The following is a 15,698-nucleotide window of genomic DNA, read 5'->3' as shown; positions in this document are numbered from 1 at the left end:
CACGTTCAGTGCAGGAGGGCTGTGTTCAGGACCTGGTGTGTGTGAAGAGGTGTGGTGGTGTGTTACAACTCAACTTGGCCAGACTCTACCTGCCCTGGATCTAAATATATATATATATAAAATATATATATATAAATTTCCTAAAACGATACTCTGTGTGTGTGTGTGTGTGTGTAGGGCGCTGCAGCGGATGACGGGCGTCTGAAACGCGGTGACCAGATTGTGGCTGTTAACGAGCAGAGTTTAGATGGAGCAACACACGAGGAGGCCGTCAACATTCTGAAGAAAACCAAAGGAACCCTCACACTTACTGTGTTGTCATAGACACACACACACACACACACACACACTTACTGTGTTATCATAGACACACACACCCATAGTGTGACCTCATAGACACACGCACCCTTAGTGTGACCTCATAGACAAACACACACTCACCCTTAGTGTGACCACATAGACACACACACACCCTTAGTTTGACCTCATAGACACACACTCCACACACACCCGTAGTGTGAGCTCATAAACACACACACCCTTAGTGTGAGCTCATAAATAGATACACACACCCTTCCTTAGTGTGCTGTAAGTAGCCCTCGTTGTGTTCTTGCAGGGTATGAAGCTCTTTCTGTTACATTAAAGGAACACACACACACACTCCCAGTCACAATTCCATTCACATGATGATGATGATGATGGTCTGCATGATTTTGTCCTGGTCTGTTCCATGCTGGGATCTGTAATGTAGGTAGAAAGGAATTGAACAAACACAGAAGGCATAGACTCCTGTTACAGACTCCTGTTACAGACTGCTGTTACAGACTCCTGTTACAGACTGCTCGTTTTACACCATAATGCCCAAATCCCAGACAGCTCTGGGCCAGCTACATTTATGGGAAGCTGGTGGTGACATATCTTCTCCTGCTCAAACTTCATTCAGTGTATGAACTTCAATGAGGTATTCATTGTTGAATTAATCTGTTAATCTAGAGACCATTATCACCGCCGATCAAGATGTTATTCAGTGTTGAACATTTTCAGAAGTTAGCGTTAGAATAGCTTTAACAACACACACGGCTCCTCCTGCACTGGAGGGTCAGTCTGGAAAACCTTCAACTTCCTCCGATCCAGAAGATAATGACCACGAGAGCTTCTGGCCTCGCCTGTAGACACACCGCAGGACTCACTGTGGAGAGAACACTGTTCTTACCACTACTAGACACCAGAATATCCACCAGAGCCTTTATGGGACATATATGAATGTTTATATAGCAATTTACATTATTTATGAAAGAAACTGTTAAATGCATCTCAATCTTAAATGCAGTTTTTAAGAAGAAAGGAACAGGTTGGTCAGTGTGTATTAAATATTAGTGATGCCTTACTGCTGATCTGGATACAGGCTGAAGAGTTTCTCCGTGCTTTATCTGTCATTTAGAGAAAGGAAACCTTGTGTACTGCAACACACACTCACTCTTCTACACATACATTCTAATATCTGGTGGTTTTATGCAGCTAAATTCATTAAATTGACCTTCAGTTGTGCATGTGTGTGTTTGTTTACAGATCATAAAAAATGACCAAGACACGAATGAACAAAACCATAACATTTTATTTACAGAAACATGAAGAAAAAAAAAAAGGTCCCTTCTGACAAATACGTAAAACTTTTCTACCTCAAGAAAGGTGATGGAGGTGTGTGTGTGGTCCATATTCACACGATCACAACCTCGAATTACAGCATTTCAAAAAAACAACAGTAAAGCCAAACTGATGGCACTGATGAACACGGGTGTATTGTGAACCTCTATACAGGGAAGCCTGTTGCAATACTGACTCTTCCACCAGGGGGCAGACTTGTTATTTCCTATGTGCACACAACTAAAACCTGTAAACCTCGGTTGTGTAGATTATTTCATTTTCACGTGTCTCAGTCCATGGCAGAATGACACAGGGGTGGGTGGTCCATGTTTAGTAACAAAACAATGATAAAAATAAATAAATAAGCGAAGATGACAAATGGAGTTGTCATAGCAATGTGTACACACAACAATGTAAAAAACACAATAAACAAGCTTGTACCACGTTTATGTTCAAAGGACAGTTACGATAGTCTAGGTCTGTGGAGCAGATACACCTGAAACCACGCTAGTGGTTCTACTAGTTCTACTAGTACTACTAGTACCCTAGTTCACTAGTACCCTAGTACCTGAGAATATTACAGCACTATAGCTAAAATCATTTTACGGAGGGAGAGATGAGTGATCAGGGGACCACGCCGTCATCTGTTCAAAGCCCACAGAGACGCCAGCCCTAACGAACCACGTGAGTTACAGTCGCCTGCAAACACCGCATCAGAACCAGACCGCAGACACCGGGTGGGTGAGAGTTTCAGTAAACAATACAGAGGTGGTGCTGGGTGTTGTGGTTAAAGGTGCTACACCCACACACACTCATTTCTAACATCTGTCCAACGAAGCGTGTCGATTAAGATGAACACCACACACTGTGTGTATGAGTGAAAAAGCTGTTTTAATTATCAGTTTTAGTCAAAGGGCTAATTCTGCAAATGCAATATTCCCTCCACAATCACACCATCACAATATTCCCTTTAACCCCCACAATCACACCATCACAATATTCCCTTTAGCCCACACAATCACACCATCACAATATTCCCTTTAAACCTCCACAATCACACCATCACAATATTCCCTTTAAACCTCCACAATCACACCATCACAATATTCCCTTTAGCCCACACAATCACACCATCACAATAATCCCTTTAGCCCACACAATCACACCATCACAATAATCCCTTTAGCCCACACAATCACACCATCACAATATTCCCTTTAGCCCACACAATCACACCATCACAATATTCCCTTTAGCCCACACAATCACACCATCACAATATTCCCTTTAACCTCCACAATATTCCCTTTAACCTCCACAATCACACCATCACAATATTCCCTTTAACCTCCACAATATTCCCTTTAAACCTCCACAATCACACCATCACAATATTCCCTTTAGCCCACACAATCACACCATCACAATAATCCCTTTAAACCTCCACAATCACAATGTTCCCTTTAACCTCCACAATTACACCATCACAATATTCCCTTTAACCTCCACAATATTCCCTTTAACCCCCACAATCACACCATCACAATGTCATCAATCTTCAGTTGGTCCCAACATCTCGTACTTGACAAAGAAAATAAAAACGTTTCTGTTTGCAGACAAGAACAACAACTGTATTGTTTGGTCTGGAAACAGAAGAACCGAAAAATGTACCACTCAGATTCATATCCACCATTCAGATCCGACTGGTCCTATGTGTGTGTGTGTGTGTGTGTGTGTGTGTGTGTGTGTGTGTGTGTGTACTGATCCCTTTTGATCCTCATTTGAACCAGTAACTGCAAACCAAGCAGTTGAAGAGGTCCTGTCTCATAACCCGGTGAACACACACTTAACAAACACGTACATAACGAAAACACCCTTGTCGTCTTCTTCCTGTTTCAGAAGTGACCAATGAACCAAGAGCCCAGACAATGCTTCCTTTTCCTTACAGAAGTCAGAAGTGATAGAGTGGGGTGATAGCAGTGTAATTGGGCTTATGGGTAATGTAGTTTGGGTTTGATTAATAAGGAAGAGGCTGGAACCAGCACCCCTTTCCAGATTTTTCTCTCATTTTTACAGTAATAGATATTGTTCTGTTGCCATAGTGAGAGACAACTCACAGGAGATGAGCACAACAAACAAACAAAACCGAAATACTCCATGAGGTCCGATTCAACTCAACATTTGGAAACGTTTTTTTGAAAACAGTTTGAGGAAAAAACTAAATCATCAGAAAAGTCTTCTGGCCGTCCAATGTGGTATAATTCAAAGTTTAGTTGGGTTTCACTAGACTAGCAGTATTGCACTTGCATTTAAATACAGGCCATTCCTTATTATATATTATTTTGTATAAAGTAAAAATGAGACGGCTTTCAGTGTTTGTAAAAACATAAAAATTCAGGATTTGTGTTTTAGGCGTTTTTCATACATAATTTATACTAAATACTGAAATGGCCACCGGGTGGGTGCAACAGTGACCCTCCGTCCACGGGGGGTCGTTCGTCCCTGAGCTCCCTCTGGGTCGCCTGACCCTCTGGGCTACGCTGACCGGGCTTCTCCACATTCAGCACTGGGGGGGTGGAGGTGGGCGGAGCTACACCAGGACGCGCAGCAGGAAGGAGAGCGCGGCTCCCACAGACAGACCCAGAGCCAGGAAGAAGGTCATGAGGGCCCCAGCCGTCTCCCCGTCACCAGGGGCAACCAGCCTGGGGGTGGGGTGGGGGGGGGGGGGGTACTTCAGAACATGATAACTCCCACTGATAATGGTGTGTGTGTGTGTGTGTGTGTGTGTGTGTGTCATACTCACTGCGGCGCGTACGACATGGACAAGCAGACGAAATAGCCGCTGGAGACGGAAAACGCCATCATGATGATGACGAAGATGATGTCATGAGAGAAGAAGACCGGGAGGAAGTGTCTGTCCTGGACGTTACACAGCATCAGCAGAGGAACGAAGACCACGCGTGCCACCACCAGCAGCGGAAACGCACGGCTCTTCTTCCCAGGCTGGGGCAGATAGGGGGGCAGATAGGGGGCATATAGGGGGCAGGAGAGTTCGTCGTCACACTGATGAGAACTGCGAGCAGCTTCTACTCACCCACTGCACGAGAGACGTGACCGTCCGACCGATCCAGTCCATCAGGTTGAAGACCAGAAAGCAACACACGGGGATGAAATATCGCTCTGGGACAGAACCACAGACACGGTACATGAAACTACACGTGGGAGAGCAGGAGGCAGGGTTCATACACTTTTTTGACAATTAATTTCCATGACTTTTCCATGACTTTGAGGCAAAAGTTAATGACTATACATATATGTAGACATGAAAAATAAGAAAAAAATCCAGGCCAAAATTCCACAGTAGATTATAAATTAATGAATTAATAAAGCCATGTGGTTTAATTGAAAAAAATAAATATTTACCATATTTTCAATATCAATATAAACCGGAGTTACGACCGACTTTTTTTTATTTTGCGCGGTGCGCGGAGGTGCAGTGGCAGCACAGTGGAGTGTTGTGGAGTGTAGTGGAGTGTAGTAGTGTGTTGGGTATGATAAGCTGAGGCAGCGCAGCCTCCACCGCAGCCCATCTCGACAACGCGATCGCTCTTTCTCACGCTGTACGCACTCACGAGAACATTGTTAGTTTTTTCTACACTGTATGTACGATTAAAGCGTATGTAAATCTAGGGTCACGATTAACGACGAAAGCTGCTTTACGACGGACTTTTCAGTCTCTAACACCGTCATTAACCAATTGGTTACCCACACAGTGCACATTTTGCACGCCCCGTGTCCTTGTCTTTCTCAAGCCACAGCTTGTATTTGTCCAACTGAAGTAGCCATTGTTGAATCGGCATTTACCAGCATTACGCTGATTTACATGTCATCAAAGTACAATCTACAGCTCCGCTTGGAGTCCGACGCTAACGCAGTGAACCAACGTGTGAAGTTACGTTAGTGGTCCGCACAATGAAAAAAAATGGCTATATTATATATATATATTTTTTTTATTCCGGTCATCAGAACATACATTTATTGTGTCACATTTCCATGACTTTTCCAAAACATTTGAGTATTTTTATTTTTCCAAAACTTATCCAGGCCTGGAAATTGCTGTTTTCAAATTCCATAACTTTTCCAGGTTTTTCATGATCGTACGAACCCTGAGGAGTGTGTGCATGTGTGTGTTTGGTTTTTGGTGATTGAAGGTACTTGAGCAATCACCAGGGCAAGGTGTATGTGTATGTATGAGCATGTGAGTGTGTGTGTATTTATAAGTGTGTGTGTGTGAGCGTGTGTGTGTGAGGCCTGTATTGACTGTACCCCATTTTCCCTGGTAAGCAGTCTTCACATCTACCGTAACCGCTGGGAACACCGAGAGTGTGACTGTGAAGACAAAGGTCACACAAAACGCCATGACCCAGATCTACACACACACACACACACACACACACACACACACACACACACACACACACACACACACACACACACACACACACACACACACACACACACACACACACGAGATGGGTAAATACACATCATCCTCATAACCCCCAGTATTTAATGAGTGTGTGAGGAGACCACGGTTTCACCTTCTTGAACACCTCCAGGACTGAGCTCTTCGTCTCCATGGTGACAGGAGCCTCCAGGCTGACAAAGGCCTGTCTAGAACTGTCACCATGGTCACTGGACAAACTGCAGGGGTTGCTGTTAGCGACAGAACAACTGGCCTGATCATTCAGCTCTCCGCCACCATCAGAACACTCTGAGAGAGAGAGAGAGAGAGAGAGAGAGAGAGAGAGAGTGTGTGTGTGTGTGTGTGGGTGGGAGAGAGAGAGAAAGAGAGTGAGAAAAAGAGAGAGAGTGGGAGAGAGAGACAGAGAGAGAGAGAGAAAGAAAGAGAGAGAGAGAAAGAGAGAAGGGACCAATTATTAAGATTTCTAATGATAAATAAATATTTCCTTTTTTAATTGGTGGAAATATGTAAATGCACAATTTGATTGAGTCGGTCCCACATTTTTTTCCAATAGATTTTTGTGCAGATACACAAAAAAATACTAGATAAAAATGAACTGAAAAAACACTACAAGCGCCCTGAGACAGTAGAGAGCCGCGTTTTACGACACTGTCCAGATGATTGTTGAGAGGAAACGGTCATCTTCTCCAGCTTACGGAAGAGCACAAGATCTCAGAGGTGTCGTGAGGCCAGCACGGGGTGGGTGAGCTCTAATGAAGCCAGATTCTTCTCGTCACAGAACTGAGGTGAAGGCACTGGCCTTAGTGTGTTAGCATTCACCAACCTAAAGACCCTTCACAAATGGGGCTTCATTGTTAATGGAGATGCCTGTAACGTTAAGCGTGTGGGTCCAGAGTGCGTGTGTGAGACCTGATCCAGTCACTGTGAACATAGTCTCACAGGAACACAGTGGAGGACTTTGAACCAGATGAGATTAAAATACAGCGAGGTGATTTCGCAGATTAAGGACAGATTTCCAGCGAACCCTGACTGGAGAAGATTAAACCGAGTGCAGGAAAGCGCTTTGTTGACACGTTGGACATCATGTTCTCACTTCTCAAGATCTTATCAAGCAGCTCCAAACTTGATTCCGCTGATATTGAGGAGGCGGTGTTGTGGAGTTTAGGGCAGGGAGTGTGTACGACACTCCGGTGGGAGGGGAACCGTAAGGTGATGGAAGTTCAACGCCCTTCCTTCTCCAGACACTGCAGGTTTGATCCATTCAGCAGAAGTAACACTAACATGGTGTCTATGTTGGCTGCTCAGCAATAATACAAAACATCTCCCAGAGCTCCCTGCTGCAGACGGACAAGGCTGTGAAGTGTGTGTGTGTTACGCAGTACCTTTGGACAGCAATTGGCTGGTGGTTTCCAGCTCATACCTCTGTTTCTTAGTCTTGTCCAGGTAAAACCTGGCAAACTCCTGTAACACAGAGAAGAGCTGCACTTTACACAGGACCAACACTGTCATTATGTAACTGATACACACGCTACACAGGACCAACACTGTCATTATGTAACTGATACACACGCTACACAGGACCAACACTGTCATTATGTAACTGATACACACGCTACACAGGACCAACACTGTCATTATGTAACTGATACACACGCTACACATGACCAACACTGTCATTATGTAACTGATACACACGCTACACATGACCAACACTGTCATTATGTAACTGATACACACGCTACACAGGACCAACACTGTCATTATGTAACTGATACACGCGCTACACAGGACCAACACTGTCATTATGTAACTGATACACGCGCTACACAGGACCAACACTGTCATTATGTAACTGATACACACGCTACACAGGACCAACACTGTCATTATGTAACTGATACACACGCTACACAGGACCAACACTGTCATTATGTAACTGATACACACGCTACACATGACCAACACTGTCATTATGTAACTGATACACACGCTACACATGACCAACACTGTCATTATGTAACTGATACACACGCTACACAGGACCAACACTGTCATTATGTAACTGATACACGCGCTACACAGGACCAACACTGTCATTATGTAACTGATACACACGCTACACAGGACCAACACTGTCATTATGTAACTGATACACACGCTACACAGGACCAACACTGTCATTATGTAACTGATACACACGCTACACAGGACCAACACTGTCATTATGTAACTGATACACACGCTACACAGGACCAACACTGTCATTATGTAACTGATACACACGCTACACAGGACCAACACTGTCATTATGTAACTGATACACACGCTACACATGACCAACACTGTCATTATGTGCACGCACGCACACACACACACACACCATTTTGGGCAATAGCAGATAGCTGATCAGAGTAACGAGGGTCCCCACACATGGAGTGATGAAGTATCCCAGGGCAGCAGTTTTGTCATCAACCTCACCTGATATAACACACACACACACACACACACACACACACACACACAGTATGTATTAGTATACAGAACAATACTATTAAATGATTATGGTGTGTGTGTGTCTGCATGCATGTGTGTGTGTGTGTGTGTGTGTGTGTGTCTGCATGCATGTGTGTGTGTGTGTGTGTGTGTGTGTGAGACTCACTTGCTATAGCGAGCAGCATGGCTACGGCAGCGAAGGTCCCAGCGAGGCCCTGTCCACTCATGAACACAGCACTGTAGCGCACGGGTAACAGCCCCACCAGCCCAAACAGACTACCCTGCAGCACCGCCCCGAACGCTACACACACACACACACACACACACACACACGCTTTAATCTTTTAAGAATTTTGACTGAAATAGTATCTAAATCCCACTTGAAACTGAAGGAATTCGCCCGGTGGATGTCAACGGTGGATGTCAACTAACCTGGGGCTGAATTCCATGATAAATGGCCACTCACAGTTAATGAACCAGATCGTTGCCATGGTGACGGAGAAGAAGCGATCCTCCTCCATGGGAACCATCACCAGGGCGGCGGTGAGGATGAAGAGCAGTAGGATGAAGACCAGGCTGCCGGCGATGCGTACCTTCTCCGAAATCCTGAAGGACCCAGAGAGAGAGAGAGAGAGAGAGAGAGAGAGAGAGAGAGAGAGAGAGAGAGAGAGAGAGAGAGAGAGAGAGAGAGAGAGAGAGAGAGAGAGGGGTCACTGGGGTCACAGCTACAACAGACCCAGAGAGAGGTCACCAGGGTCACGGCTACACGAGATCCAGAGAGAGAGGTCAGAGGGCATCTCACCGTGGGTACAGGATGGAGTTGAGGAGCGTGAAGAGCAGAAGGGGCAGCTGGGATAGCAGAGTCATCCAGTTGTTGAAGTAGTACTCCTTCCTGGGGGCGGCTGTGACGTTCACCCACTCCGTCACATTCAGCCTGTTGTTGAAATACTGAGCCCAGCACACAACGGAGTTACATTAACACTTCCATGACCAGCTCAACTCCCAGTACGTTTTCACACCCCCCACACCAGTCTCCTCTGACGCACATAGCAACTGAATCTTAACTCTATTAACTTCATTAACTCTATTAACTCTATTAACTTCATTAACTGTATTACCACCCCACACCCCGGGGTAAATGCAACATTCTCTGATCAGCAGGGCTGGAGCAGTGTGAGTGAAGTAGAGACCCACACACACACACACACACACACACACACACACATACACACACACACACACACACACACACACACACACCCCTGTGCTTCTGCACCATCCCTGCTACATACGTTATGGGCAGTCATGGCCTGGTGGTTAGGGAACTGGTCTTGTGACCGGAGGGTCGTGGGTTCGATCCCCAGACCTGAGGCCATGACTGAGGTGCCCCTGAGCAAGGCCCTTAACCCTCAATTGCTCACTTGTATAAAAAATGAGATAAAAATGTCGCTCTGGATAAGGGCGTCTGCCAAATGCCATAAATGTAAATGTTATAAACATGTTATACACACATTCTAAACTTTTTCAACATTACCATTGAGGCGGTCATGAAGAAATTCCATGGTAGCAGCGTCCCTAGTCCAAGCACGAAGAAGATGATTCCAACAATGTAGCCTCTGTGGAGGAAGAGGAGGGTTAGGGGCCGGACCCACGACTGGACCGCCACACCACAGCTTCACAAAAACCTCTCGATTCGCAAGGATCCTGCCCAAAATCTCCAACCACTCACAGAACTCTGAAAGCTACATTACATTACTCAAGGGGCCACGGCAGGCTCAGAACTGATCACCGCCCATCCCAAACCTCAAAAACGATCCACGCCGGTCCCAATCCTCAGAACAAAACATCTCCAGGACCTGTACATCTTGTTCAGCTCGTCTTGTCAACACCTGACGATAACACACAAGTCTCAGAACAAAGCTCACCGGTCTGTGGGTTCTTCATCCTTATTGCGCTTCATCGTCACACACGGGGACCTAGAAGCAGAAGAAAAACACCACCGTTAACGCTCAACTCCACACACACAGGACTCTAGTAACCTTCACCTGCAGGCGGGGCCAGTCTGCAGGTATTGTCAGGTCTTCTCAAACACAGACAGGTGTGTGTTAAACGACCCCTCCCCCACAGCCACTCAGACCTGAGAACCGAAAACTCAGCACATCGCCAGAGGCAAAGCACACACACACACACACACAGAAGCCGCACACAGATTACCCCTGCTATGCACAACACGAGAAACACACACCCACACGTCGTCATCACAGTGACATCACACTAATCAACCAAGACCCCAGTATGACCATGTTCTGAGGCAGTTATCCATGTGTGCCGTAACACTGCCATATCAGATCTAGTGTCAGTATCTCTAATCAGTACCACAAGTACAGTGGCTGGTTATCACGTTATCTTGCAATTCAGTCCAGCAAAGGTGACAGAAGAACTCACCGTCCACAGGAGAACACTGACGTGTTATTTTTCTGTTCTTGCTGTATTCACAGGGTGGCGTGAGCAGATATTTAAAGCATTTAGCACGCTACAGGCCTGATATAAACTAGAGCCGCATGTAAACAACACTATATAAACAGTGACAGCTGAGTGTGTGTGTGTGTGTGTGTGTGTGGGATCCCTTCCCGTTTGGTAGTCTGGTGTTACAGCCCTGATGCCTCTGGAGGACTTAACAGATGGCGTTATGTGGGTGGGTGGGGTTTGTGAGGGGGCGGGGCCTCTGAGGAATGACACCGTCACCTGGTACAAGCTTCCACTGTGCCAGGTGTCCCACACATCTGCGGTCACCCTGGCGCCCCCTGGAGGCCCTCACGGGCAGCTGCAGGGGGAATGGCACCAGTCTTCTGTTTTGAAGGTCAGACTAGGAAGGGTTCTGTGAACCAGCTCGGGGAAACCAGCCTAGTGGTCCTCCTGCCTGGAAGGTCACGGGACTGGATCTGTGTTCTTTTAGACCAGGCCCGTGTGTCCCAGTATACACGTCCCAGTGAGCAGAACCCAAATGGTGGGTTCACAGTTCGAGCCTCTTGGCTCACACACTTGGCTTACAAACAGAGAGCAGGTTGTTCCTAGAATAGCACTTCTTGGTAAACTGCTAACATTTCTTGCTCCAAAATCCTGCAAAAATCTCCATGTGTCCAGGGAGAGGGTGGAGAGAGCTCACACAGCCAATCCCAGCAGGCTAGACCAACCCAGACTGGAGAGAAACGACTCGAAGTTCAGCAGTGGCGTGAGGCGGTTTTAGCAGTGGCGTGAGAGCGATTCAGCACAGACACGCAGCTGAATCTGGCGTGAAGAAACTACACAAACAGAGTGTGATCCACGTGCAAGCCGTGTGCTGGCACGAGACAGGAACCCAGAGATTTGGTTTCACACAACCAAACATCCTGCCACATAAAATCAAGGTTTCGATAATGCATGGAAGATTGTGAAATGCACGGAAGTATCTAGAATTCATGCAGGCTTCAAAGTAACAGCACAGAAAGTACGAGTGCGAATAAAAGCTATCCACCCAGTTTGCATAGTGACGTTTTACATTACATTTGCATAGTGACCATTACATTAGCTTTGTCATATTGTGTATGTCCATTACAGATGAAGAAGAAAAGAAAGAACAATTCTGAACACAACCTCAACCTCAAGCCGGCAGCGTTAGCTTCTCGTGGTAATGCTTACGTAAAAGAGAGGGCTGCACGTCGTCTATATCTGGCGTTGTGTTTAAACAGTGCAGTTACCACTGGCAACAGGAGTGCCCCCCCTAAACACACACACACAAACACACAGAAAAATACACTGCATTGCCAAAAGTATTTGCTCACCCATCCAAAATGATCGGAATCAGATGTTCCAATCACTTCCATGGCTACAGGTGTACAAAATTATTAAATTAAGCACCAAGCCGTGCTGTTTTACAAACATTTGTGAAAGAATGGGTCGCTCTCAGGAGCTCAGTGAATTCCAGCGTGGAACTGTGATATATAACTGTGAAATTTAGAGGTGTGTTCAACTAAGGATTTTCATAGTTGAATCCGATTCGTCAGATTTTCCCTTTAGTCGACTAATAGTCGAATCCGGGTTTTTTTTTTTTATTATTTAGAGCACCTTAAACGGGATCCCGTTCTCATTCAGGACTTTTTTCCACTTCAAAGTAAAAACTTAAAACACTCAGATAAATGAATAAACACGGTAGATTGGCTTTATTCAGCTTTTATTTTAAATAAAATATGCCTGCCTGAAAATATTTAAAAAATTGCCACACAACAGCAAAACGGGGTTTAAAAAGCAAACAACAACAAAACATGTTTATAGGCCTACTTGCCGAGACACGACGAGATGAAAGGAGACGACACGACCGAAACGACAAACGGCTGAACTGTTTTTTCTCATCTTACCCGTTTTAAATGGTATGCCATGTTGGTTGATGGTATGCCATGAAAGACGTTGATGACATAACTTGCACTTTACTTTGTTTGATTCATCTTCATCTTTTTCAAAATACTTTTGAAGTTTTTTTTTTATTAGCCATTATAATCTCGGCAGATGTTGACTATCCTGTAGCGTGTTCAGCTCCACTGATTTGGATTGTGCAACTGCAGGGTGTGATTTATGACTGTGTAGTAACGAAGAAGCCTATTGTTAATGCGGAAACATCATTTTAAAATATTTATTAACAGAAATTAGGTGATGATTTTATTTGACAAAAGGCTATGTATAACGAAAACAAAGACATTTCATGTAACAACTAATGCTTAGCTGCATTCTTGGGCACCCCCATGCAGTTAGAATGGTACATTCGACTATGACGTTCATAGTCGACTAGGGGGTATAGTCGACTATAGTCGAATCAGCAACTATTGCAGGTCACACCTAGTGAAATTTCCTCACTCCTAAATATTCCACAGTCAACTGTCAGTAATTCAGCCATGAAGTGGTCGGCCACGTAAACTGACAGACCGGGGTCAGCAGATACTGAAGCACATGTGAAGAGGTCAGCAACTTTCTACAGAGTCAATCACTACAGACATCCAAACTTCATGTGGCCTTCAGATTAGTTGAAACAGTGCACAGAGAGCTTTATGGAATGGGTTTCCATGGTCGAGAAGCTGCATCCAAGCCATACATCACCAAGTGCAGTGCAGTGGTGTAAATCACGCCACCACTGGACTCTAGAGCAGTGGACTCTGTTCTCTGGAGTGATGAATCACGCTTCTCCATCTGGCAATCTGATGGAGAACAAACTGTACAAACGGCGTCTAAGCGCCCCAAACACCCGATTGTTGTCTACGAATGAGATCTTAATCTCATATGCGAGTCAAGGAAGGTGTGCGAATACTTTTGTAAATATAGTGCGTGTGTGTGTGTGATGGGACAGGTGAAACCAGACTGGAAACATCAAATATAACTGGTCTAGCACATGAACTCAACAAGCAGTTCATGACTCAATTATTACCTGAGCGTGATGGATCAGGTCTGGACTAACTGAAGTATGACGCATGCCACTCAGCACGCACGCGCGCACACACACACACACACACTTCTCGCCGTTTTGTCTTTAGGTCAGGACCTTTGGTCTGGGTCAGGACCTTTGGTCTGGGTCAGGAGGCGGACTGCAGAAGCGACAGAAGAAACCAGATGTATCTGAGCGCTGCTCGCTCGCGCGTACATGCGCACACACAAACACGCGCGCTCGGAGAACTGCAGCATCAGTAATAAACTGGAGCCTACTAGAACGCAGTATCAGTAATAAACTGGAGCCTACTAGAACGCAGCATCAGTAATAAACTGGAGCCTACTAGAACAATGCGCACGTGCAAAGTCACGAGCTCTGTCCTTAAGTACACGGTCCGTTTCGCTGACCACCGTAGTGTGTGTGTGTGTGTGACCCTGCTGACCTCCACCACGCCGGTCCAAACGGCGCCCCGAACACCCGGTCGGTGTATACGCACCTTACGGAGCACGCGGTGTGCACGCGCCGTTACCGTGAACACGCCGCGCGTTCGTGTTGCAAATGCGCGCTTACCTGTAAAAAGCTACCGTGGGTTGTTCATCCTCCTTCAGCAGTAAAAGAGGAACTGGCGGGTGTTGCACGTGGAGTGGAGAAACGCCATGTCGCTCTCTGGTTCTGAGCTCCAGGATAGAGGAAGAGGAGAAGGAGGCAGGGTTGCCAGGTTCTACAAAAATATCCCGCACAAAGTCCGTGTAAAACCCGCCCTTCAGCAGCCTGAACTAGCCCAAAGCCCAAAGTTGTTGAGGGGGGGTGGCGAGTGTAAAATGGAGACAAATTAAGTATTATATCGCGATCGATTCTTAGTGTTCACTTGTAACTCCCGTGGTAGCCCAACTCAAAAGTAGCCCAAAGAACCGCACCCCGCGACTCCAGAATTTTTACCCGCTGCTGGATTTTCAAACAAGCCCAATTTGGTGTGAAAACCGCGAACCTGGCAACTACGGGAGGAGGAGACTGGAGATCTGCATATCCAGACCCCCTAGTGGTCCGGGGTGGTACTGGTCGCCTGTGCTGGAGCCTGCGGGTCTTGGAGTCTGGCCACACTCGAGACTTTTCGTGCATTATTTCGTGAAAATCTTATGCAAACTATGGTGTCTATAAATATGCACAAAACTGTGGACTCTATTCTAGTGTGAAGATGACGGAGACTGTAGATGCGCTATTGGTGGACGGAACAACAGCGCCATCTTGTGGGGGGAATGAACAGTTTTTTCTCTTTTCTTTTTATCCTTCTCCCGCCCAGTTCAACTAAGTTTTGTTTTTTCTGGCAATGTAAAGCTTAATTTATACAATGACGGGCTAGATGTAGGATGTGAGTGTGAACAGTGTGCATGTGAATTCCAACTGCTGGTGGGCTCAACTAGATGAGGACAGGTGAAAAGTTTCAGAGTTCCGAAAAACAACGCATTCAATTCTCATCCCTGCGATGCGCCACCCGCCTTCACGAGAGCATCACACCGTCACCTGGACCCACCTGTCACGACACCTCATCCAGCACAACAGCCTGCAGCTTGAACATCAGTTAATACATACCGAAATAAAACCATGCATTTTGAGTACATTTCC

The 15,698-nt window shown here is 45.8% G+C and overlaps 2 protein-coding genes across 7 annotated transcripts in view; one reads left to right on the top strand and one right to left on the bottom strand.

The window, feature by feature from the left end:
* The window catches only part of LOC143502066 (multiple PDZ domain protein-like), a 27,349-nt gene extending 25,871 nt beyond the window's left edge, over positions 1-1,478 (top strand). Inside the window, exon 32 of the mRNA XM_076995244.1 lies at positions 178-1,478. Coding sequence (XP_076851359.1) covers positions 178-324 — 147 coding nt within the window. The 3' untranslated portion in view covers positions 325-1,478. The remainder of the gene's footprint in view (positions 1-177) is intronic.
* Positions 1,479-1,595: 117 nt separating this feature from the next.
* Positions 1,596-14,846, bottom strand: LOC143502067 (equilibrative nucleoside transporter 2-like). Of its 6 annotated transcripts, none has more exons than XR_013127073.1 (14): positions 14,646-14,799; positions 10,549-10,599; positions 10,158-10,239; positions 9,426-9,571; positions 9,090-9,229; positions 8,790-8,924; positions 8,511-8,608; positions 7,513-7,591; positions 6,246-6,418; positions 5,971-6,073; positions 4,739-4,824; positions 4,448-4,647; positions 3,113-4,346; positions 1,596-3,014 (listed from the first exon to the last, which is right to left on the bottom strand). XR_013127073.1 is itself a non-coding variant. In XM_076995245.1 (14 exons), exons 3-14 carry the CDS (start codon positions 10,581-10,583, stop codon positions 4,235-4,237), a joined length of 1,389 nt encoding a protein of 462 aa, XP_076851360.1. In that variant the 5' UTR covers positions 10,584-10,599; positions 12,302-12,383; positions 14,646-14,801; the 3' UTR covers positions 1,596-4,234. The 6 variants fall into 6 exon arrangements, 5 of the variants coding, with proteins under 5 accessions (XP_076851360.1, XP_076851361.1, XP_076851365.1 ...); XM_076995245.1 differs by adding an exon at positions 12,302-12,383 and having other exon boundaries at positions 1,596-4,346; positions 14,646-14,801; XM_076995246.1 differs by lacking the exon at positions 14,646-14,799 and adding exons at positions 12,302-12,383; positions 13,018-13,234 and having other exon boundaries at positions 1,596-4,346.
* Positions 14,847-15,698: the final 852 nt, after the last annotated feature.

This window comes from Brachyhypopomus gauderio, unplaced genomic scaffold (assembly GCF_052324685.1).
Source record: "Brachyhypopomus gauderio isolate BG-103 unplaced genomic scaffold, BGAUD_0.2 sc188, whole genome shotgun sequence".
Taxonomy (NCBI): domain Eukaryota; kingdom Metazoa; phylum Chordata; class Actinopteri; order Gymnotiformes; family Hypopomidae; genus Brachyhypopomus; species Brachyhypopomus gauderio.
The sequence above is the reverse complement of the archived record's forward strand: the minus strand, read 5'-3'. Positions and strand labels throughout refer to the sequence as shown.